Genomic DNA, 24,390 nt, shown 5'->3' with positions numbered 1-24,390 from the left:
ACCAGAAAAGACCTAGAATAGCAAAGGCAATCCTGGGCAATAAAAACAAGGCAGGAGGCATTACAATTCCTGACTTGAAATTATACTACAAGGCTACTGTGATAAAATCAGCATAGTACTGGGAACAGAACAGACCTGATGATCAATGGAATAGATTAGAAAACGCTGAAGCCCCTACGAACACACTCAGCCATCTTATCTTTGACAAAGGGGCGAAACATAATCACTGGAAGAAAGATAGCCTCTTTAACAAATGGTGCTGGAAAAACTGGATCTCTACATGCCGAAAACTAAAACTTGACCTAAGTCTATCACCATGCACTAGGCTAAAATCAAAAGGGATTAAAGATCTAAACATTAAAACAGAGACATTAAATCTCCTGGAAGAGAATGTAGGAGGAACTCTTGAAGACATAGGGGTAGGCAAAGAGTTCATGAACATAAATCAAATCGCACGGGAAACACTTGAAAGAATTAACAGCTGGGACTTGCTCTTACTGTGAAGTGTTTGTACGTCAAAGGAAATTACCAACAAACTGAAAAGACAACCCCCAAATTTGGAAAAAAATCATGACAAATAAGTACTCAGATAAAGGTCTGCTCTCTAGAATTTATAAAGAACTAAAAAACACTAGGGCCCCAAAATTTAAAGACCCAGTCCAGAAATGGGCTTCTGAGATGAACACACACTTCTTAGAGGATGAAATTAAAGAAACAAATAAATATGTGAAAAAATGCTCCACATCACTAGCCATCCATGAAATGTAAATTAAAACAACATTGAGATATCATCTCACCCCAGAAAGGATGGCTATCATAAACAAATCAATCAACAACAAATGTTGGAGAGGTTGTTGGAAAAGGAACCGTTCTCCACTGCTGGTGGGAATATACATGGGTACAATCATGGAAATCAGTGTGGAGACTCCTTCAAAAACTAGGACTGGAAATCCCATTCAAACCAGATATGTCCCTACTGGGAATATTCCCAGAGGAGCTGAAAACGTCATATCATAGTGATATATGCGTACCTATGTTTATAGCAGCACAATTTGTGATAGTCAAATCTTGTAAAGAACCAAGATGCCCATCATCTAAGGAATGGATGAACAAGATATGATATTTTTATATACTGGAGTATTACTCAGCTATAAAGAATGCTAATTCCTAAGCCTTTATATTTAAGTGGATGCCACTAGAAGATATACTGATAACTGAAATAAACCAGACACACATGTATAAATACCATATAGTTTCTCTAGTATAATAACTCAAAAGAAGAAATACAAATAGAAAGGTATGACAGAATTAAAGTAAAAGCGAGAACTTGAGTATTAGACAATGAAGAGAGAGCATGGAAAAAAAGCTAGGAAACACGACAGGGTCAGAGCCAGACATTTATATGCAAAAGATGGGTCAGGCAATGATCCTGAAAATCTTCAGCAAGTTTTTGAAACTAGCAGTTAATTGGTAGAATTCTCACCCTGACTAACTATATATGCTGATACCTGTGAACCAAGCAACTGCACTGAAAACAGCAATGTGTAATAATAGTAAGGTCATGCTCTTGTGTCTGTCATTCTGGTCTTCTGAATATGTGCTGCTTCTCATGACATTCTGTTTGCTGCTGTGCTGTCTCTCAGGTAGACGTTTGTTTAAAAAGGAAGGGGGTGGTGAATGAAGGCAGGAGACAGGAAAAGGAGTGTTGCAGGATTGTCCTCCTACAATGGTGTATATGGTTAAATTTCTAAACTTGTTTGTGAAAATATGTAATTGTTTATTCCTATTTTTAAAAATATTTTTTATTTTTAAAATTTTTTTCATCATATTCTGTAGGGACTTAAAGTTTAACATATCAATACTTGATGAAAAATACCTGTTCCATGTTATGCCTAAAATGTTTGATATTCAGACAGATAGTGAGATTAAGCTCAACTGCCTAGCTTGTAGGATAATAAGAATAACCTTCTCCTCTGGAGGGTTAACAACCTAAGTTTACAGACAAAAAATTAGAGAAAAATGAAGGCTGCAAGGACAGCCAACATTTTGGCCCTAGCCTTTCAAGATCAGTAAAGACTCAGGACATAGGAGAACCTGTACTGTAACATCCTGTAAGTCAGTTGTAATCCAAATTTTTTGATCAAGGAGATTATGGAACCACAGAAGTGAACAATGATGGAGAGTGTGCCTAAGGAGAGGCACATGGAGAGAAAACATTCTCTCAGGCTTTCACATAGAGCAAACTGGTGAGGTAATGCCCTTGACCCATCCACATGACTGACACTGACAAAGGATCTATAAACTGCGGTACAGGGTTTCAGGATAAATCCTGAGGGGATTTGACTGACCTTATCAGATATAGAAACTACATTTCTTGTTATATAGGTCTTGCTTTGTCTTGGTCTTAACCGTGCAGCAGAAAAGTATAAAAACAAAGTATAAAAAGTAAAGCCATATTAATATGCTGAGCTGTAAAAGGCTCAAGTCAACATCTGAAATCGCCAGTCTTACGGAGAACCCACTACTATTATGGAGTACTGGGCTATATTGAAATATTTTGCTGAATTCATGAACCTATAATATTGAAATAACAATGGAATACTCTTTTCTGACAAAACTAAACAAAAAAGTGAATACAAAGGGAGATAGCTATTGTATTTGCAGACAAAATGAATTTGAAGCCAAGACTGATTGACAGAGGCAAAGAAGGTCACTAGCTACTTAAGGGCACAATCCAATAGAAAAGATAACAAATGTAAATACATATGCGCCAAATACTGACACAATTAACTATTTTAACAAACATTAATGAATGCAAAAAATCAGATAAGCACTTACATAATTGTAGTGGGAGACTTCAAAATCCCACTGTTACATATAGACAAAAAAGACCAAAAAAATCAACAAATAAATATCACCACTGAACCAACCCTTTGAACAAATGGACTAAGCATTGTGTTCCACACAACAGAATACACATACTTTTCAATTGCACACAGGGATTTTTTTTCCAAATCAAGCCACATACTAGCTCATACAACATGGTGAATTGAATCTGAAGAAATTGAAAGTATCCCAGGAATATTATTAGCTAATAGTGCAATGAAATTGGAAATTAATGCAAAAAGCTCACAAAAATTCCATAAACACAAAAAAAATAAGTAACACCCCCCTGAACCAATGGGTCACAAATAAAATTAAAGAAGAAATTAGACACTTTCTACAATTAAATGATAAAGGACTATATTGGAATGTCCTTTACTGGAACTCATGGGGCACAATCAAAGCAGTCTCATAAGGGAAAAGTACAGCAGTGAATGTTCATATCAAAAAAGTGAACTCAGGGCCGGCCAAATAGCTCAGGGGATTAAAGTCCCTACAAACAGGTACAGGGACCTGGGGTTTGATTCCCAGGCCTGCCATGCCGACCCTGCCCCCAGGGTGTCCTGAGATGGCAATTGAGACTGGGCATGGTGGTGTGCGCCTGTAATCCCAGCTCTTGGGAGGCTGCAAACAGGTAGATCACTCCAATCTAATATTGAGACCTTGAAGATCCTGTATACCCTTCCCTAAATTAAAAAAAATGTGAATTCAAATAAATAACTTAATGTTGAACCTCAAGCATCTAGAAGAAGGACAAGTCAAACTCTAAACACATACAAGGGAGGAAAGTAGAAAGATCAGAGCAAAACCAAAATAGGACCCAACTAAAAAGGAGAATTATAGGCCAATCTCTTCAATGAACATAAATGGAAAAATCCTCAATAAGATATTTCCTAACAAAATAGAACAGGTAATCAATAAGCTCATACACCATGATCAAGTGGGATTCATGGCGGGACACAGGCATAGCTAACACATGCAAATCAATAAATTTAATATATCAAATTATCAGAACCAAGTGAAAAACATGGGGTTGCGGAGATAGCTCAGCAGAATAAATGCCTGCTTGGCAAGCACAAGGTCCTGAGTTCAAATCCTGGTACCAAAAAAAAAAAAAGCCACAATTATCTCAAGAAACACAAGAAAAGCTTCTGACATAGTCCAACATTTATTCAGGATAAAAACTTCACAGAAAATTGGATGGATGATGTTTACTTCAACCTGAAGAAAGCCACCTATGATGGATCAATAGCCAACATCATTTTAAGTGAACAGAAACTGAAAACTTTCACTTTCAAATCTTGAATAAGACAAGGATGTCTATTATCATGGGTCCTATTTGATTGAGTTCTGGAAACACTAGCCAGAGTAATTTGACAAGAGAGAAAGAAAAGTAATACTGATCAGAAAGGAAGAAGTGAAATTATCATTATTTGCAGATGACATGATACTCTACATAGAACATCCCCAGAACTACACCAAGAGCCTTGTATCCTGACACAGCAGGATACATAGTCAACACTCAAAAATCAAGAACATTTTTGTACACCAACAATGAATGCACCAAGAGAGAAATTAGGGAAACCTTGCCTTTCACAGCAACGTCTAAAAAGAAAGAAAGAAAGAAAGAAAGAAAGAAAGAAAGAAAGAAAGAAAGAAAGAAAGAAAGAAAGAAAAGAAAAGAAATACTCAAAAATCAATCTCACAAAGAAAGTAAAAGATGTACACAGTGAAAATTACAGTACTCTGAGAAAATAGATTGAAGAGGATTTCACAAAATGGAAAGATATTCCTTGCTCCTGGATAGGAAGAACCAACATTGTGAAAATAGTCATTCTCCCAAAATTTTTATACAGACTCAATGCAATCCAATTGAAATACCATCAGTATACTTCAGAGATTGAGAGAAAACATTCATAAAACCTATCTGGAAGCAGAAGAGATACAGATTAGCAAAAGCAATCCTGGGCAACAAAGGAAACGCAGGAGGCATCAGAATCCCTGACCTGAAATTATATTAAAAAGCTACTGTGATGAAATTGGCATGGTACTAGTGAAAAAAAAAGAGGAAAAACAACAACAACAACAGACCAGAGTATCAGTGGAACAAATTAGAAGATGCAGACACAATTACAAATATACTCAGCCACCTTATCTTTGACAAACACGGCCAAACATGTTCACTGGAAGAAATATACTCTTTAATAAATGGTACTAGAAAAGTTGGCTTTCCATATGCCAAAGGCTAAAATTAGACCCATGTTTATCACCATACACTAAACTACAATCAAAATGGATCAAAAGTTTAACTATCAAAACACAAACACTAAATTTTCTGGAAGGAAAAACCAGGTGGAAATCTTAAAGATATAGGGGTATCTAAAGAGTTCTTGGGAAAAAAAATGCATGGGAAACACTTCAAATCTTATCATTTTGAAAAGTTGCTGCATGCAAAAAAAATCATCAAAGAGTAAAAAGAAAATCCACAAATGGGAAACAGTCCCTCTGACAAAGGCCTTCTATCTAGAACATATAAAAGATTTTTAATAATCAGTCCCCCAAAATTTGAAAACCCAACCCAAAGGGCATCTGAGATGAAGATACACTTCACAAATGAAGAAATACAAATGGCAAATAAATATATGAAAACATGTTCAACATTATTGGTCATTTGAGAAATGAAAATTAAAACAACACTGAGATTCCATTTCACCCTAGAAAGAATAGCTATCATCAAGAAGTCAACCAATAACAAATGCTGGAAGGGATGTGGGGAAAAAGGAACTCTCCTTCACTGTTGGTGGGAGTGCATATTGGTACAACCACTATAGAAATCAGTGTGGAGATTTCTCAAAAAACTAAGATTAGAGTTCTCTTCAAGCCAGCTATTCTTTTTTCTGGGCATTTTTCCAAATGAACTGAAAACATAGCCACAGCAATATATGTGCACCCATGTTTATAGTAGCACTATTTGTCACAGCTAAATCTTGGAAAGAACCCAAATGCCCATCAACTGAGAAGTGGGTAAAACAATGTGGTATTTTTATACAGTGGGATATTATTCAGCTATAATAAAAGATAAATTTGAGTCTTTTATAGGTAAATGGATACTAGAGACCATTCTCTCAAGAGAAATAAATTAGACCCACATGTACAAATATGTTCTACCTGAAAGTAAATAAAAACTGAAAGGTAAAACGGATACTGTGAAAAGAGAATGAATCAGTTCAAAGAGAAGGAACTACTGAGATGAGAAGGACAGGAGAGAAAGGGAGGAAAAGAGATATATCTATGTATGTATTTAGGATGGCTTAGATAATTGTACTGCTGATTCCTGCTGGTCTATTGAAAGGAGCACTTAATGATTTAATCTTTTTTTTCTTTTGTTAGTTTCTTAAACTTTTTGCAATTTTTCATGAATATATCTGGTACTCTAAACAACTAATTTGAAGATGACACTATACAACAAACACTGTTGAATTCCTATTATTTTTAGTGAAATTCTCTATTGTTTCTAACATTTATTATTATTATTTTGTATTCTCTTTAATAAAAGTATACACACAGCATACCTAAGATAACTGTACTTGTTAGTTTCTGTTTGTTGAAAGGAAGAGTTAATATATGTTGCATGCCTATAATCTGAGCAATAAATTTGATAATTACAATATGTAACACCACAATCATTGCTAATTTCCTATTCTTTTTTTGAAATTCTGTGTCATTTTGTTTTTGTCTTCTTGTTTATTTCTTTTTAAATTTTAAAAAACTTCAGTAGCATAACAAGCTAAGAAGTCAGCACTAAAAAAACTCAATAGTGATACTGTACATGAATAACAAACTCAACAAGAGAGAAATTAGAAAAACAACACCTTTCACAGCAGCATTAAAAGCAATGAAATACTTAGGCATCAATCTAACGAAGGAAGTGAAAGACTTACATTGAAAACTACAGTAGTATTTCAGTTCATGAACTTAATTCTTTCTATGATTCTGTTCACAAACAGAATTGAATGACAACTGAACCAAACTTTCCAATAAGATCAACATTAAACCTAACCACCCAACTCTGACCAGAATCATGGAAAAAATCAAGATCATAAACTGAGGTAAGACTATACTGCACTCTTAAATGGAGATCAAAAAGAATTTCAGAAAGTGGAAAGATATCCCCTGTCCATGGATGGGTAGAACAATATATTTAATATAGCCATATTTTCAAAACTATAATACAGATTTAATGCAATCCCAATCAAATAACAGCAGCATTCCTCATAGAACTAGAGAAAAAATATCTTAACATTGATAAGGAACTGGAAGAGACCTAGAATAGCAAAAGCAATTCTGGGCAACAAGAAAGGGAAGGGGACATCAGAATCCCTGATTTGAAGTTACACTACAAAGCTACAGTGATAAAACAGCATAATCTTGACAAAAATAAACACACACACACACACACACACACACACACACACACACAGAGTCTTGAGGATCAGTAAAGCACATTACAAGATGCAGAAACAACTCTAATCACATTTAGCTACCTTATCTTTGACAAAGGGGCCAAATATCTTCCTGGAATAAAGAGAAAGTGCTCTTCAACGAATGATGCTAGGGAAACTGGCTTTCTGCATGAAGACCATTGAACCTAGACCTGTATGTCTTAACATGCACTAAACTCTTGAAGAGATAAGTGTAGACAAAGACGTATAAACAAAACTCCAGTTGCACAAGAAATAATACAAACAGTCAACAAATGGGACTGTATCAAATTTGAAAGCTTTTGAACAACAAAAGCAGCCACCAACATAATGAAGAAACAACTCATATATGGGTAAAAATTTTGCCAGCTAATTTGCAGAGAACTAGTATCTAAAATATATAAAGAACTAAAAAATTAGGTCCCAAAAATTTAAAGATTCAATCCAAAAATTAGCCCCTTAAAAGAACAGAAATTTCTCAGATGAAGAAATACAAACAAATATATATATATATATATATATATATATATATATATATAACAAAAATATGAAAAAATTCAACATCACTGGTTATGTAAGAAATATAAAGTATTCCTATTACTTTAATGGAATTTGGTATCATTTCTAAATTTTTTACCATTTTGTAGTATTTAAAAAGAAAAGCAAATTAAAACAATATTAAAAATTTGAAGGCAACAATATACATTATAACAACCACTGTTCGATTTAAAAAAAAAACCACACACACACAGATTCCATCTCACTCTGGAAAGTATGGCTATCATTAAAGACAAAGCAGTATCAAATGTTAGAAGTGATGTATGGATGGGAATGTAAATGGTATAATCACTATGGTAATCAGTATGCCGTTTCTTTCAAAAACTATAACTTGAGGTTTCATCTGACCCAGCTATTCTCTTTTGAGGTATCTTCCCTCAAAAGCTAAAGCATCATATCAGAGTGATTCAGGTATTATCATGTTTATTGTAGCAACAGAATTTGTAACAGCTAAATCTTGGCATTAGTCCACATGCCTATCAACAGGTAAATGGATAAAGGAAAGGTGATATTTATATACAATGGAGTACTACTCTGTGATAGAAAATGATAAAGTTGAGACTTTTAGGTAAAGGGAAACATCTTCAGATCATAATCTTAAGTGAAATAAATAAACATGACATTTTTTCCTTTATGTGAAAAATTCAAAGTGTAATTAAGCAAAATGGAGGATAGATATTGGGGAGTAGAATTTGTTCAAATAAAAGGGGAATAAAGGAGGGGAGAAGAGAAGAAGGAGTTTTAGAAAAAAAGAATGGAGGTGAATATGAGAACAGAGGTTTTGTAAATGTGTAGAGGAAGAAGGGCTGAAGAAAGGGGAAGGGAATGAGAATAAAAAAGAATTAACATATATTCACTATATGTACAAATTCCCAACAAAGAATGTGATCATTATGTATGGCAAACATGTACTAATAAAAAGTAATCATTAAAAAACAAAGAAACACACATAATAAAAAGGATAGGGGCCAGCCCAAAGAAGCACTGAGGTGGCAGTATCAATTAAATGGGCCTGAAAGACAGACTATGGAGCCAAAGAAAATTACTCTCAGCCTTCAGGATGTCCTCTAGTTTTCCCCATTTGGGCTTGTTTTGGATCTGTCATTCCCTTCTATTTTACCATTTTCCCCCGTTTGGAATGGGAATATCTGTATTATGCCTCTCACACCACTATATTTTAAAAGTATATGACTTAAGAGATTCCCAACTACCAAGGAATTTGGCCTCTGGAAGAAATGGATTTCAAGTCCCTGAATATTTGGTTGAGACAATATTTATGTGAGTAGAATTTATTATTTATTTTTTATTTTAGTACAGGGTCTACAGGGTCTCAATACACAAATTGGACTCATAATGATCCTCTTGTTTTCAGTCCCCCAAGCACTGGGATTACAGGCAAACACCACCACACTCAATCTCAATAGCTGTCTCAGTGAATCCCATGGGCGGAGTCAACATGGCACTTGGGGATAGAACCCTGGCCCCTGTGTCTGCCTAAGCAGGTGCTTTAATCTTCTGAGCTATCTGGCCAGCCTCTATCAGAAAGAAATTTTAGAATCAATACTAGAATAAGTTGGGATCCTGTTGAGATAGAATAAGTGTATCCTTGCATGTGAGAAAGTTATGGATTTTGTTAGACTAGAAAAAGATTGTTATGCCACTGAACCTCAAGTCTTTTTTTTTGCCATCACCATGCTGATTTTTTTTAATGAAAACTAGTAGTGATTTTATTTTGAAATTAACCTAAAGAGATACAGTACAGCAAAGAGAAAATCTTCAGCAAGGTTGTATGCATGCACGCATTTTTCAGAAATTTTAATTTTTTTTGAGATCCAATCTCACTATATAGTTCAGGCTGGCCTTGAACTCACTATGTAGCCCCAAGATGGCCTTCAATGCATGGCAATCCTCCCACTTCAGCCTCTCAACTTCCGGGTTACAGGTGTGTACCACTATGTCCAGCTATGAATTTTGACTTTTTCCCCCAGAAACTCTTTTTTCTTTGATACAGGGTCTCACTACGCAGCTTGGACTCGTAGTGATCCTCCTGTCTCAGCCTCCCAGCACTGGGATTACAGGAATGCACCACCACACCTGTTTCCGGAGCTGGCACGGTATATTGTACCAGGGATCAAACTTGGGTCCTTGCGCTTGCCAGGCAGGTGCTTAGAAGGTGAGTTATCTCCTCAGCCCTCTCAGAATTTTTATACATGCATACTGAGATATTTTCCACATAGCATCTATTCAAAGAAAAACCTTAACATTCAGTTTAGTAAAGTAAAATTGACTAAACTTTAGCCTTAAAGCCTGTAAAAGCAATATCTGATTAGCTAGGACTAGAACCAAACAGATTTTGTGTACTGGAGGACCCCACCCAATCCTTCTGCCTTTTCTCATTTCCTAAGGGGACACTCTCACAATTTGGTGAAGAAATCAGGGTGCGTTTGTGACTTCTTGCCTGTCGTACTAACTTAAAAATGTATGGAGCACAGAAAGTGTCAGCTTCAATCATGCTTAGTCATCTCTTGCAGCATGAGGACATGCTGGTGGCTAAGTATGAGCACGAGTGACACCTCTGGCCTCCAGCCCAGCCCAGCCCTCTGTGAACTGGGTGGGACAGCCACCTGATTCGGTCACTGGTCCCACTGTAGCCCCAGCGACCTTCCACCTGCTGAAACCTGTTGATGGAGCACTCCTTGCCCCGCAGGCAGCACCTCGGGCGGTCAGTGTACTCCACACAGGGCTTAGGGTTGACAGTGAAATGAAGAAAGAGGTTCACCACTTCACGATCTGACAAAATGCCAGACTGAGAAGGACCTGCTGCAAACTCAATAGTCATCAGTGGGAGGCGGGCTAAAGGAAGTGCTTTTCCTAGAACTTTTTGTTTGTTTCCAAAGGTCTCTGGCAGTTACTGTCTCTGACATTCTGCTTCTGCCCAGTGTACAACAGCTCCAAAGAGTAGACTTTCTCGAATGCTAAGTGTGTCTCTTTCTAAAACTGCAGTGTCAATATCGGTATCAGTAAACCCCTCTGCACTAATTGCATCCATGGTGTTTTTGTTGATTGTGTCCAGACAGAGACTTGCAAGCTGAGGTTCATCAAATAATCGAGCCTGAGTAAGTAACATAAAGGCATTATCTGCTCTAAGATGCTTGGTGAGAAAGTCCACACAACGTGCTTCCAAGACTGGGACAGCACATTTCTTAGCAGTGTACAAAGTTGTCATAACTGTTTCTGGGCCAATTTGAACTTCATCTGAATACAGAAATCTGAGCAGCACCAGGAAGGCAGCGGGCTCCACGTCCGGCAGCTCATTCTCGGCTGACGTAGTGGCCATGCCGCCGTTGAACATGGCGTCGAAGACGGTGCTGCCGGCCGCCAGCACGAAGCGGCGCGCCGGGATGCCCCGCGGCCCATGCCTGGCACGAAGCGCACGTTGCCCAGCAGCTCCGAGTTGAAGAGAAAAGCGAAGCGCTCCTTCAGGGACGCCTTGGTCGCCTGCCAGTTGTACAGCAGCTCGCGCTGCAGGGGCGGCGGCAGCGTGACAAAGCAACTTGGTTGACCCGGGCTCCGCCTCGTCCCCCAGCACCGGCTCCCTAACCGCGCCCGTCCCGAGAGAGGACGCCATCATCGCTCTTCTGGCTGCGACCTCTGCCGAGCATTCCCGCCTGTCCACAGCCCACAGCGCTGGCTGCCACCATGCTGATTTTATCACAGTAGTTTTGTAGTATAATTTTAAATCAGAGATTGTGATAGCCCCTGACTTACCTTTATTGTGAAGAATTGTTTTTGCTATTCTAGGTCTCTTCTGGCTCCAAATAAATTTTAGGAATGTATTCTCTATGTCTGTGAGGTATGCTAATGCTACTTTGATTGGGATTGAATTAAATCTGTATAAAGACTTTGACAGTATGACATTTTTCACTGTTCTTCTTATCCATGAGCAAGGGATATCTTTCCATTTTCTGGTTGTTTTTTTTTTTTTTAATCTTCTTTTTCAGGATACTGTAATTTTCAATTCATAGGTCTTTTCCTTCCTTTGTTAGATTGATTCCTACATATTTCACTTTTTGGATGCCATTGTGAAGTGTTGTTCTCCTAATTTCTGTCTCAGTGATTTCATTATTTATGCACAGGAATGCTACTGATTTCTAAGTGTTGACTTTGTATCCAGCTACACTAGTGATTTTGGTTATTCAACCTACAAGTCTTCTGATAGAGATTTTGGGGTTTTCTATGTAATGTATCATGTCATCTGCAAATAATGACAATTTAATTTCTTCCTTTCTTATCTTTATTCCTTTTATTTCTTTTTCTTGTCTAACTGCTCTGGCTAATCTTTCCGTAACTATATTGAATAGAAATGGTGACAGCTGACATCCTGTTTTGTTCCTGATTTTAGAGTGGAAGCTTTCATTTTTTGACCATTTAATATGATGTTGGTAGAAATAAACTTTTAAAAGAAAAAAAAAAGCCCCCAGGACTGAAGAGAATGCCACCCATTGCTAAAAAAAGGAGAAGAAAGTTGAAGAGTGAGGTGGGTCTCTACACTCTACCTCATCACTTCTATCTCTGTGAAGTAAATTTATTATTCTCCACCAGAACCACCAGTAAGACTAGAGCCTTCTTGTTCTCTCCCTGGTTCCTGACCTATCTACTTTAAACAACATTCAAGGGCTGGCCAGATAGCTCAGCAAATTAAAGTGATCAAACCCCAGTCTCTGTGTCTGCCCAGCAGACCCTATACTAATTACATTAGATAAAATAAATAAACAACAGTCAGCTCAAACTCACACCCTGATCTTGTAGGATTAGGGAGGGCAGAATTCTATAAATTTTTACAAATGGAGGAAGTGGGAGGGATAGAGGAAGGAGCGGAGGAAGAAGAAGGAACAAAGAGAAAGAGTGACAAGAAAAAATAATAGTTGAATCATATCAGTGAGGCAGGAGATTAGAGTGTGGCATAGTGGCTGGGCAGGTGTGTATATAGTCTTTCAAGCATGGAGTTCCATGACACATACAAAGAACAGTTCCCAAAGCCCTGTACTTAGGACCCACAGAAAATGTCTTCAACTCTTCTAGCAAACTCAAGCAGACTTTTCATAGGGCCTGCACCTGACACTAGCCTGAGGAATGGGAAATACAAAAGACCACCACCATGAACCTCTTAGCTACTGTGCTATCTCTTCCAGAGTGGTCAGCTCTCATCCTGTAGAATATACTTTTTTACTACTTTTAATTGGCCCCACAATTACTCTACAGAACATGTTTCTTTTTCTACCTTCAATAAATAAAACCTTGCTACCTTTTTTTTTTTTTTTTTTTTTAAACTTGTTTTGTCTAATTCCTTGTTCAGGACAAAAAACCTACAAAGAATCTTTACAGAGTCCCAAACAACCTAGAACCTGGCAACATCATGAGATAAAACAACAACAAAAAAGGGTGGATATCTGAAAATATCTTTATTCTACCTTCATACTTATAAAGGCAAATAAATAATTCTTAGTTAGAAAATGTATCTTAGGAATTTTAAAGGAATTACTTGGGAGAATGAGGAAGGAGGATTGTTAGTTTGAGCCCAACCTGGGCAACTTAGTGACTCAATGAGACCCTGTCTCTGAAAATGACTAGGGATATAGCTCAGTGCAAAGGTTGGGGGGAGAAGGGGATTTTTTTTTTTTTTTTTTTTCTAAGAATGCCTTCAGGGCAGGTTTGGCTGCTTGAGTTGTGGGGATCGAACCACAGCAACTTGAGCCTGACTGCTTTGTGGAAGCAGCCACTTAAAGAACTGAGCTAAGGGAAGGCCCCCGAAAATATTTTTAAAGACAGTGAATTACTATCTTCTATACTCTACTGTTGCTATAGCAAGTTCAACAGCCTTGATTCTTGATCTTTTTCATGAGTTGGGTTTTTGTTGTTTGCTTCAATTCTGAAGCCAGTAGTGTGTTTGTGACTAATAATTGAAATATCATGTGTTTTGGTATGAGCTACTTTTTGGGGTACTAGAAATTGAACTCAGGACCTTGTGCTTGCCAGGTAGGCACTTGTGCCACTGAACTATATTCCCACCCCTGATATGAACCATTTTTATTTAATATCTGCAACACTTAATAGACTTTTCTTTTAAAAAATGCATTTGGTTGTTACAGGGTCTCACTACACAGCTCAGACTCATAGTGATCCTCCTGTTTTCAGCCTCCCCAGGACTGGGATTACTGGTGTATGCCACTACATCCCCAGAATCTGTGGCCTGCTCAACCCACCCTGGGGGCAGGACCAGCACAGTGTGTTGTGCCAGGATAAAACCACAGTCCCTGAGCTTACCTAAGCTTGCCTATGCAGGCGCTTTAGTCTGCTGAGCTATTTCACCGGCTCTTAACAGACCTTTGAACAGGATTTTTTTTTTTTCCTCACAAATTTCTAGTCTAGGAAAAGTTCCCCTAATTACTTATTTTCTACCTCTGGCCTCTATTAAACAAGGCTGGATTTTTCAGATAGTTTCTATAATTACTTATTCTTCTCTTTCTTTGTTGCTTTTGTTTCTACTCTGCAATGTATATAATTATTCAATTTTATTTACCAACCCCTCAACTGAGATTTTCATTTCAATCATTGTTTTGATTTCTGAGAACTCCCCTTTCTTTTCTAAATTGTCCACTGAGTGAACCCATGCTCTTTCTTCAGGGATATGTACTCAAGTTAATACATGATGGTATTTTTTTTTCCATCCTGAAGTATTTCCTTTAGTATTTCTTATAAGCAAAGTCTACTAACATCAATTCTAACTCTAACTGTAAAAAAAAATTATTGTACTTCTTTTTCTTTTTATAAATTGTGGTAAAACATACATAACATAATTTTCAATCATTTTTGTTTTATGTATTTAGTGCAGGGTCTACAGAGTCCCACTACGTAGACTGGACTCATAGTGATTCTGTTTTTGGCCTGCCAAGCACTGGCATTTAGGTGTGCATCACCACGCTTAATCTTAATCACCAGCTCAGCAAACCCTGAGGGCATGGCTGGCATGGAATCCTTGCTGTTTGGAATCTCCATACTGATTTTCATAATGGTTATACCAGCCTGTACTCCCACCAACAGTGGATAAGAGTTTCTTCCACAGCGTCTCCAGCATTTGTTATTGGTTGACTTCTTGTTGATTGCTATGTTTTCTGGTATAAGATGGTATCTCAAGTGTTCTTTTTCTTCCTATATTTTAGGGAAGGGTCTACAGGGTGTTCAGAGTCTCACTACTAGACTGGACTTGTAGTGATCTGCCTGTTTACAGCCTCCCAAGTGCTGGGATTACAGGCGCATGCCAACACATCCAGTCTCAACTGCTGTCTTAGCATGCCTGGGGTGGGGGGAGCAGGGCTGGAACGGCTGGCCAGGGGATTGAACCTATGGCCTCTGTGCCTGCATGCAGACTCTTTAATCCACTGATCTATTTGGCCAGCCATTCAGTGTTCTTTTAATTTGGATCTCTCGAATGAGATTGTTTATTGATTGTTCATGATATTGTACATTTTTTCACATATTTATTTGCCATTTGTATCTCTTCATTTGTGAAGTATATATTCATCTCAGATGTCCATTTTGGATTTGATCTTTGAGTTTTGGAGGGCTGATTTCTCAAAATTCTTTTTATGTTCTAGATAGGAGTATTTTGTCTGAGCAGCAGTCTGCTATAACTGTCTCTACTTCGTGGGTTTTCTTTCTACTCTGTTGGTGAATTCTTTTCATGTACAGAAACATTTGGGTTTCTTTTTATTTTTTAAAAATAATTTTATTGAGAAACAAATAGCAATGAGACAGTTTCAAATCTGATTACTAGAACAGTTTCAATAATTAATACATTGATAATTGTTGTCTTAGTGATTATTCATTGTACAAGATGCAGACATGATATCCTGCCCACAAAACACTATTAGAACAAATCTCTCTATTCATGTAATTAAGAGAATGCAGCTATATATCTATCCTATTCTGAATATATAGATACAAAGTGTTCCCTCATTTGTATCCCCTTTTTTTCTTTAGTTTTGTCAGAGAAGAGTATTCCACTGTCATTTAAATATTGTAGATGCATGAATTCAGGAAGATATTCCAATATAGTCCAGTAGTCCAAAATAGTAGTGGGTTTTTTTGTAAGACTGGAGATGTCAGAAGTTGTTGACTTGAGCCTTTTACAGCTCAGCATATTATTATGGCTTTACTTTTTATACTTCGTTTTTATACTTTTCTGCTGGATGGTTAAGACCAAGATAAAGCAAGACCTATATAACAAGAAAAGTAGCTTCTGTATCTAATAAGGTCAGTCAAATCCCCTCAGGATTTATCCTGAAACCCTGTACCGCAATTTGTAGATCCTTTGTCAGTGTCAGCCATATGGATGAGTCACGGCCATTGCTTGAATAATTTGCTCTATGTAAAAGCCTGAGAGAATTTCTTTTCTCCATGTGACTCTTCTTAGGATGGGCAGACACTTTTTTAAAAAGATGAGGTCCAAACTGTTGCTTCTTTGAAGTATTTCCTGTGAAGTCTGATTTTTGTTCATGAACTCTTCACCTAACCCTATGTCCTGAAGGTTTCTACCTTCTTTCCCTTCCAGAAGATGTACTGTTTCAATTTTAATATTTAAATATTTGATCCATTTTGACTGTAGTTTTGTATGTGGTGATAGGCATGGGTCTAAATTAAGCCTTTGGCATGTGGAAAGCAGTATTTCAGGTATGATTTATTAAAGAGGCTATCTTTCCTCCAAGGGGAACATATTTGGCCCTTTTGTCAAAGATAAGGTGGCTGAGTGTGTTTGTAGTTGTGTCTACATCTTCTAATTTGTTCCATTGATCATTGGATGTTTTTATGCCAGTACCATGCTGATTTTATCATAGAAGCTTTGCAGTATAATTTCAACTCAGAGATTGTGATGCTTCCTGCCTTTCTTCTGTTGCCCAGGATTGCTTTTGCTCTTCTAGGTCTCTTGTAGTTCCAGATAAATTTTAGAAATTTTTTTCTAGATCTGTGAGGTACATTAATGGTGTCTTAATAGGGATTGCCTTGATTCTGTATAACAGTTTTGGAAGCATTGCCATTTTCACAATGCTAATTCTTTCTTTCCAGTAGCAAGGAATATCTTTCCATTTTCTGAAATTCACTTCAATATCTTATTCCACAGTACTATAATTTCCACTGTATAAATCTTTTACTTCCTTTGTGAGATTGATTTCTAAGTATTTCAGTTTGGGGGTGCTATTATAAAAGGCTTGCTTTCTATAATTTTTCTCTCAGAGCATTTGTTGTTTGTGTACAGAAATGCTATTGATTTTTGTTTTGTTTTGGGGTTTTTTGGCTTTATTTACTTCTTTCCATAGTTTTATTAAGAAACAAACAGCAATGAGAGAGTTTCAAACCAAATTGGTAGGACAGTTTCAATAATTAACACATTGCATACATTCTCCTAGTGGTTAATTGCTGCACAAGATGCGGACATGATATCCTATTTACAAACACCATTAGAACAAATCCCTCTATTCATTAAGAGAATGTAACTATATATCTACCCTAACCACTTTGAATACACAGATACAAAACGGGCATTCATCTGTATCCCCTTTTTTTGTTCAGCTCCATTATTTGAATATTATAGGTGTGTAAACTCAGCAAAATATTCTAAGAGAGTCCAGTACCCCATAATAGTATTGGGTCTTCTGCTTGACTGGCAATGTCAGAAATTGTTTACCTGAGTCCCCTACAGCTCAACATAACAGCATGGCTTTACTTCTTATATTTTGTTTTTATACTTTTCTTCTGGATGGTTAAGACCAAGGTAAAGCAGGACCTATGCAACAAGAATTGTAGCTTTTGGGTCTGATAAGGTCAGTAAAATCCCCTTAGGATTTACCCTAGATCGATCCTGTACCTCAGATTGCAGAATCTTTGTCAGTGTCAGTCATGTGGATGAGTCACGGCCATTGCTTGGCCAATGTGCTCTCTGTGAAAGCCTGAGAGAATGTTTTCTCTCCATGTGACTCTCCTTAGGCACACTCTACCTCATCGATCACTTTCCTCTTTGGCCCCATAATCTCCTTGATCAGAAAATTTGGGACACTACCGAGTTACATGAAGTTACAATACAAGTTCTCATACGTCCTGAGTCTTAATTGACCTTGGAAGGCTAGGGTCAAAATGTTGGCTTTCCTTGCAGCCCTCCTTTTTCTCTAATTTTGGTCTGCAAACTTAGGTTGTTAACCATCCAGAAGACAAGCTTATTGTTATTAATATACAACTTAGGCTGTTAAGCTTAACCTCACTATCTGTCTGAATATCAAACATCTTAGGTATAACATGGAACAGGTATTTTTCATCAAGTATTGATATGTTGAACTTTAAGTCCCTACAGAATATGATAAAAAAACATTTAAAAATTGGAATATATTTTAAAAATAAGCATAAAGAATTATATGCTTCTTATGTTTACACGTAAGTCAAAAAAACTAACCATATACAACTTTGAAGCAGGACGGTCCCACAATATTCCTTTTCCTGTCTCCTGATTTCATTCACCACCCCCTTCTTTTTAAACAACCATCTACCTGAGAGACAGCACAGCAGCACCTGGCATGTCATGACAAGTAGCCTGTATTCAGAAGACCAGAATGACAGGCACTTCAAGCGTGAAATTACTATTACAGATTACCATGTGCAGTGCAGTTGCTTATTTCACAGGTATCAGTATATATAGTTAGTCAGGGCAAGAATCTTTCCAATTGCTATTGATTTTTGAGGGCTAATTTTGTATTCTGCTACTCTACTGAATTTGGTTATTAAATATGCAACTCAGTGAAGTTTTGGGGGTCCTTAATGTAGAGTATCATGTTATTTGCTAATAATGTCAATTTCATTTCTTCCTTTCCAATCATTATTCCTTTTATTTCTTTCACTTTCATGATTGCTCTGGCTAATGTTTCCAGAAGTATACTGAACAGGAGTGGTGACAGTGAACATCTTTGTCTTGTTCCTGATTTTAAAGTGAAGAATTTCAATTTTTGACCATTAAGTATAATGCTGGCTGTTGGTTGTCATAGGTGGCTTATCAGATTCAAACAAAGACCATCTATTCCAATTTTCTGTAGTGCTTTTATCATGAATGAATGATGGACTTTGTCAAAAGCTTTTTCTGCATCTATTGAGATGATCATGTGATTTTTGGCTTTGGTGCTGTTGATATGGTGTACTACATTTATGGTTTTGTGTATATTAAACCATCCTTGGGTGGTGGTAAGTGGGGAATGGGAGTAAGAGCACATGGGGTGCAATGTCAGGGGCCCTTGTTTTGGGTGGCCTGCTCAGACTGTGGCAGCACACATTGAACTTCCCAGGATTGAGAGGCATGGCAAATGAGGCTTCTGTGCTGTAGCACTGTCTTGGGAAGAAAGGAATTTAAATTTCTCGAGAGTGTGCCTTAAAACCAAAGTAGACAACTTACAACCAGGGGTATCTGAGGTTGATTGGCTCCTGGGACAGTTAGAGATCATTGCTCAAGTGTAAGTTTTCCTAGGACTGCTACAGAGATGTTTAATGTAAAGGCGTGTGTGGAATATGTTGTAGAGTGGGCTGCAAAGGACTCATATGATTTCCTTACAACGATTATTTTAGCTCTTAGTCCACTGTTCTTAGCAAGTGCCATCTTGTCCTGGAAATTGGCCAAGATGATTAAAGCCCAGGAGAAGGAACAAAAGAAGAAACAGAAATATCAAGAAAATATTGCGAAAGCTAAACAACTGAAAAAAAGATTTAAGGGATGAACAGGCTCTGCAAAGAAAAAAAAAAGTCATTTGGTAAATTATGCAGCTTTGGAAGGACCCCATAAGGTTTCTTTGGATTTTATGGAAGTTATTACTGTCCATATAGAAGAATCATTCTGGAATCTGACCTTAATACTGTAATAACTTTTAGGTCTGGGCATAGATGTTTGTTGGTGACCATTGGCAGTTATTACAAATTTGTAATGATTATACTGGTTGACCATCACAGATGCTTAACCTAGAATAATCCAGAATCCCAAACTTTGTACAGACAGATGTGGTACCACAGTGGACAACTCCATAGCTGACTTCTGATGGGTCCCAATCAAAATACAGAGGCACTAAAAACAACCTTCCAATCTATAGGAAATAAATAATTTCTTCAGGATATCTCATGTCTGTGAAAATATTTCAAAATGTGAAAACATCTAAAACATTTCTGGTTCCAAGCATTTCATATCAATTATTGCTATACTCCCTTTAAAGTAAACATTTGCAAAAAAAAAAAAAAAAAAAAAAAAAAAAAAAAAAAAAAAAAAAGACAGACAGACAGAGAGAGAGAGATTTCTGAAAAAAAATATTCAACCTGTAGTATAAATTCTTTAACACTGATTTCATGATTTGCTATTTCTTAACCTATGTTCTAAAACACAAATATCCTATGGAAACAAATGACTTTTTGAACTCAATTCAATAATGGTTTAAAAAAGAGTCCTATGCTTTTAAGAATGTTAAAGTCAAATTTGCCCTCTTTGAAGTGAAAGTTTGCTTGGGCTTAAAACAGACAGTATATTAATCATATTTTTTAAAATCATCATAACTTTTTGGAATCATCTGACTTTTTCAAAGCAAAGTTATATTAATCAGCAAGTACACCTATTTCTGATTTACCCTTTCAGACAAATGCTTATTATCAGACATTCTTCATTTTTTAAAATCTATCTTTTAATAAAACATCTTGTTTTACCTATGTATAGTACCAACTACTAGATGTAATAATTTTTGTACTTATCAACACTGCCACTTTAATAGAGATGACATGTTCAGTAATGCCAACTTAAAACTTGAAGTAAAAATGCCAAGCACCGCAATATCTTGGAAAGTTTTTTCTTGCACTAAAACTGTGAAATATTCCACAAAGTGTTCAAGTTAATATTCCAAGTTAAAATGTATTATCAAATAATTTCCAATACCCAGTCATAGCCCAGGCCCGCTGAGTGTGTGGGACAGCTTCAAGCTACCCTGAACTGGCGGGACCTACTGGTTCCAGCCAAGGTGCAGTGTGGATGACACCCTCTTCCACCCTCTGGAGAAGCCCCCCACCGCTCCACAGCACCTCCCCTAGCCCACCTGCCGAGTAGGAATTCCTGCTGTGTTCCAGGAACCCTCAGATCCAGTCCTAGCCCAGGCCCGGTGAGTGTGTGGGAGAGCTTCCAGCTACCCCGTGCCAGCAGGACCTAATGGTCCCAGCCCAGTCGCAGCATGGGTGACACCTTCTTTCACTCTCTTGGGCCAACCTCCCTCACTCCATAGTACCCCAACACACCCCGCCCACAGAGTAGAAATTTCTGTCACGTTCCGGGAACCTCCAAAACCAGTCCTAGCACAGGCCCAGTGAGTATGTAGGAGAGCTGTCTCTTTCCCCTACTCCACCTTGTCCCCTCCAGACTCAGCTCAGGCCTGGCATACAGGCCTGAGGTGAAACCCTGCAGCTGTAGTCCCTGCAGACAGTGTAAGGGACAGAACCCTCCAGCTAGTCTAGTAGCAGAACATCTTGCCAGAGGGAAACAACAGGTTCAATCCCAGGGGCAGCAACAGGAAGGAGCTGAGCACAGCAGCCAGACCTAAGCCAGACGCAGCTGGATAACTCCAAACTCTGTAGAGCTCCACCTGAACTTCAGTACGTGTGAAGGTTATAACTACAGCAAAGATCTACAACAAAGGGCAGAAGACAGTGCTACACAAAATGCCAATGAGAAGGAGGAAAATGCAATCTCAGAACCCAAACCCACCCATAACATGTGCAGAGGACACTAACACAGAACAAATCAGGAATCACACAGCTGAAAGCAATGAATCAACGGATTCTGAAATAAAGAAAGAGCTGCAGAAAGGTATAGAGGGACTCAGATTGGAAATGAAAAAAGAAAGGCCTGAATCAATAACATCTGCAGTAAAGAATCAAATGCAAAAACATATGGAGGAAACCCAATGCCCACCTAGAACAAGTGCGGAGTACACTAGCTCAGCTCAAATGTATGAATTAATAGTGTCGATAGTAAATAAGCAACAGCAGAAAGTTACAGAGGAACTCAGAGCGGAACTCTTTTCTGAAGTAAAAAAAGAATTCTAAAACTCACAGCATCTGAAGTAAAGAATCAACTACAGAAACATAGGGAGGAAACCCAATCTGAAAAAAACACCACAGTAAAAGAATTAATAACTGCTTCTAAAGAAGACATTGATTAAAAAAAATAGAGGAGATTAGAAAAATGATGGATTACTTAAATGAGCAATAAAAGAAAGAAATAGATTGCATGAAGCAGAGTCAAAGAGATATAGAGGAATTTAAAATCTCAATCATGGGGCCGGGGAGATGGCTCAGTGGAATAAATGCTTCCCTGGCAAGTGCAAGGGCCTGAGTTCAATCCCTGGTTCTGCAAAATAAAATAAAATAAAATAAAATAAAATAAAAAATAAAATCTCAATCACAAGCTTGCACAACCATTTAAGTGAAAGTGAAGACAGAGTTTCAGATCTTGAAGACACTGGTACAGCTAGTGAAAAGGTAAGAAAGGATCTCTTAAAAACAACTAGGATGAAGGAGAGAATAATCCATCACCTGCAAGATGATGCAAAGATGAACAATGTAAGACTAATAAGCATCAATGAGAAAGGAATCAATACAAATGACATTAAAAAAACTATGGGCAGAAGTAATAGCAGAAAACTTCCCTAATATGAGGAAATAATCTGATATTCAGGTAACCGAAGCATACAGAATGCCAAGTAACCTCAACCGAATTAAAAACTCACCGAGACATATAATAGTCAAGATCCCAGAAATTCAGCACAAGAATAATATACTGAAAGCCGCTAGGGAAAAGAAGATCACATTCAAAGGAAAACCCATCAGAATTACGGTCAAATTCTCTTCACAATCCATGAAGGCAACAAGAGCATGGAGCAGAATACTTCAAGTCCTCTATGAAAACAAATTCCAGTCCAGACTACTATACCCTGCAAAATTCTCAAGTTTGATAGAGAAGTGAAATACTTCCATGACAAAGAACCACTAAAGAATTTCATGATGACAAAGCCAATCCTACACAGGCTCCTGAAAGATGTTCTAGAGAGGGACCAAAATGATCAGAACTCCACAAATGAGATCAAAAGCAACCAACTAAATAGGGCAAGCAATTAAACACAGGAGAAAAAGAAGTAAACGAGAACAGGTAAATAACATGTCAATCGTAAGTCAATGCATCTCAATTCTAACCATCAATGTAAATGGACTCAATTCACCAAGTAAGAGAAATAGACTGGCACAGTGGATTAGGAAACAAAATCCAACAATATGTTGTATACAAGAAACACATTTAACTCATAAAGACATTCATAGGCTCAAAGTCAAAGGATGGAACACAATAATATATGCCCCAGCACCTCAGAAAAAAGCAGGGGTAGCAATCCTATTCTCACACAGTCTCAACTTCAAACCAAGAATGATCAAGAGAAATAAAGAAGCCCACTATATACTGGTTAGGGGAAAAATTCAAGAGGAAGAGGTAACACTCATAAATATGTATGCACCAAGCTTGGGAGCACCCAACTATATAAAGAAAATCTTAATGGACATGAAAAAGCTAGTATCCAACACCACAATCTTAACAGGAGAACTTAACATCCCCTTATCCTAAAAAGATAGGTCAACCAGACAAAAACTTAGCAAAGAAATAACAGAACTGAACCAGAGCTTGAAACAAATGGACTTGGTGGACATATAGAGTGTTCCACCCAAACACAGCTGAATACACATTTTTCTCAGCTGCACATGGCTCATTTTCTAAAATCAACCACATACCGGTCCATAGATCATGCTTAAGTATACGTAAGAAAACAGAAATTAACCCATGCACATTATCTGACCACAGTGCAATGAAACTGGAAATAAATGACAAAAGAAACCAGAAAATAACCCTAATTACATGGAAATTAAATGACATCCTACTCAGCAACCAATGGGTAACAGAAGAAATTCAACAATATCTACAATTCAATGAAAATTCAAGCACAAGTTATCGTAATTTATGGGATACAATGAAAGCAGTTCTCAGAGGGAAATTCATAGCTGTGAACTCACACATTAGGAAAACAAAACGGAAACAAATAAAGACCCTAATGCTGCACAACTAGAAAAGGAAGAGCAAACTAAACCCGAAGCCCAGAGATGGGAGGAAATCATAAAGATTAGAGCAGAAATTAATTCATTTGAGACAAAGAAAACAATTCAAATAATTATCTCATAATTTCCTCATTATATAGATAATACTTGTTTTTTGGTTCCATTCTTTAAGTTTCGTGGTAATGATGTCCAATGTCATATACTTCTGGTCGAACTGATTGAGGTGAAAATTAACACTTCGTTTTTCTTTAAGGAG

General features: G+C 37.4%; 2 protein-coding genes and 1 pseudogene across 2 annotated transcripts in view; 1 reads left to right on the top strand and 2 right to left on the bottom strand.

Annotated features, from left to right (window-relative positions):
- The window catches only part of Dock3 (dedicator of cytokinesis 3), an 825,219-nt gene that overhangs the window by 385,844 nt on the left and 414,985 nt on the right, over positions 1-24,390 (bottom strand). The gene's annotated exons all lie outside the window — the stretch shown is intronic.
- Positions 10,441-11,623, bottom strand: LOC105743900 (annotated as a pseudogene).
- LOC105743899 (small integral membrane protein 15-like) lies at positions 19,496-19,729 on the top strand. Its single transcript, XM_012517482.1, has one exon. The coding sequence runs from the start codon at positions 19,496-19,498 to the stop codon at positions 19,727-19,729; it is 234 nt and encodes a 77-aa protein (XP_012372936.1).

The sequence above is a fragment of the Octodon degus genome, unplaced genomic scaffold (genome assembly GCF_000260255.1).
Source record: "Octodon degus isolate 3935 unplaced genomic scaffold, OctDeg1.0 scaffold00008, whole genome shotgun sequence".
Classification (NCBI taxonomy): Eukaryota; Metazoa; Chordata; class Mammalia; order Rodentia; family Octodontidae; genus Octodon; species Octodon degus.
Note: the sequence above shows the minus strand (reverse complement) of the source record. Positions and strands in the feature narration are given on the sequence as shown.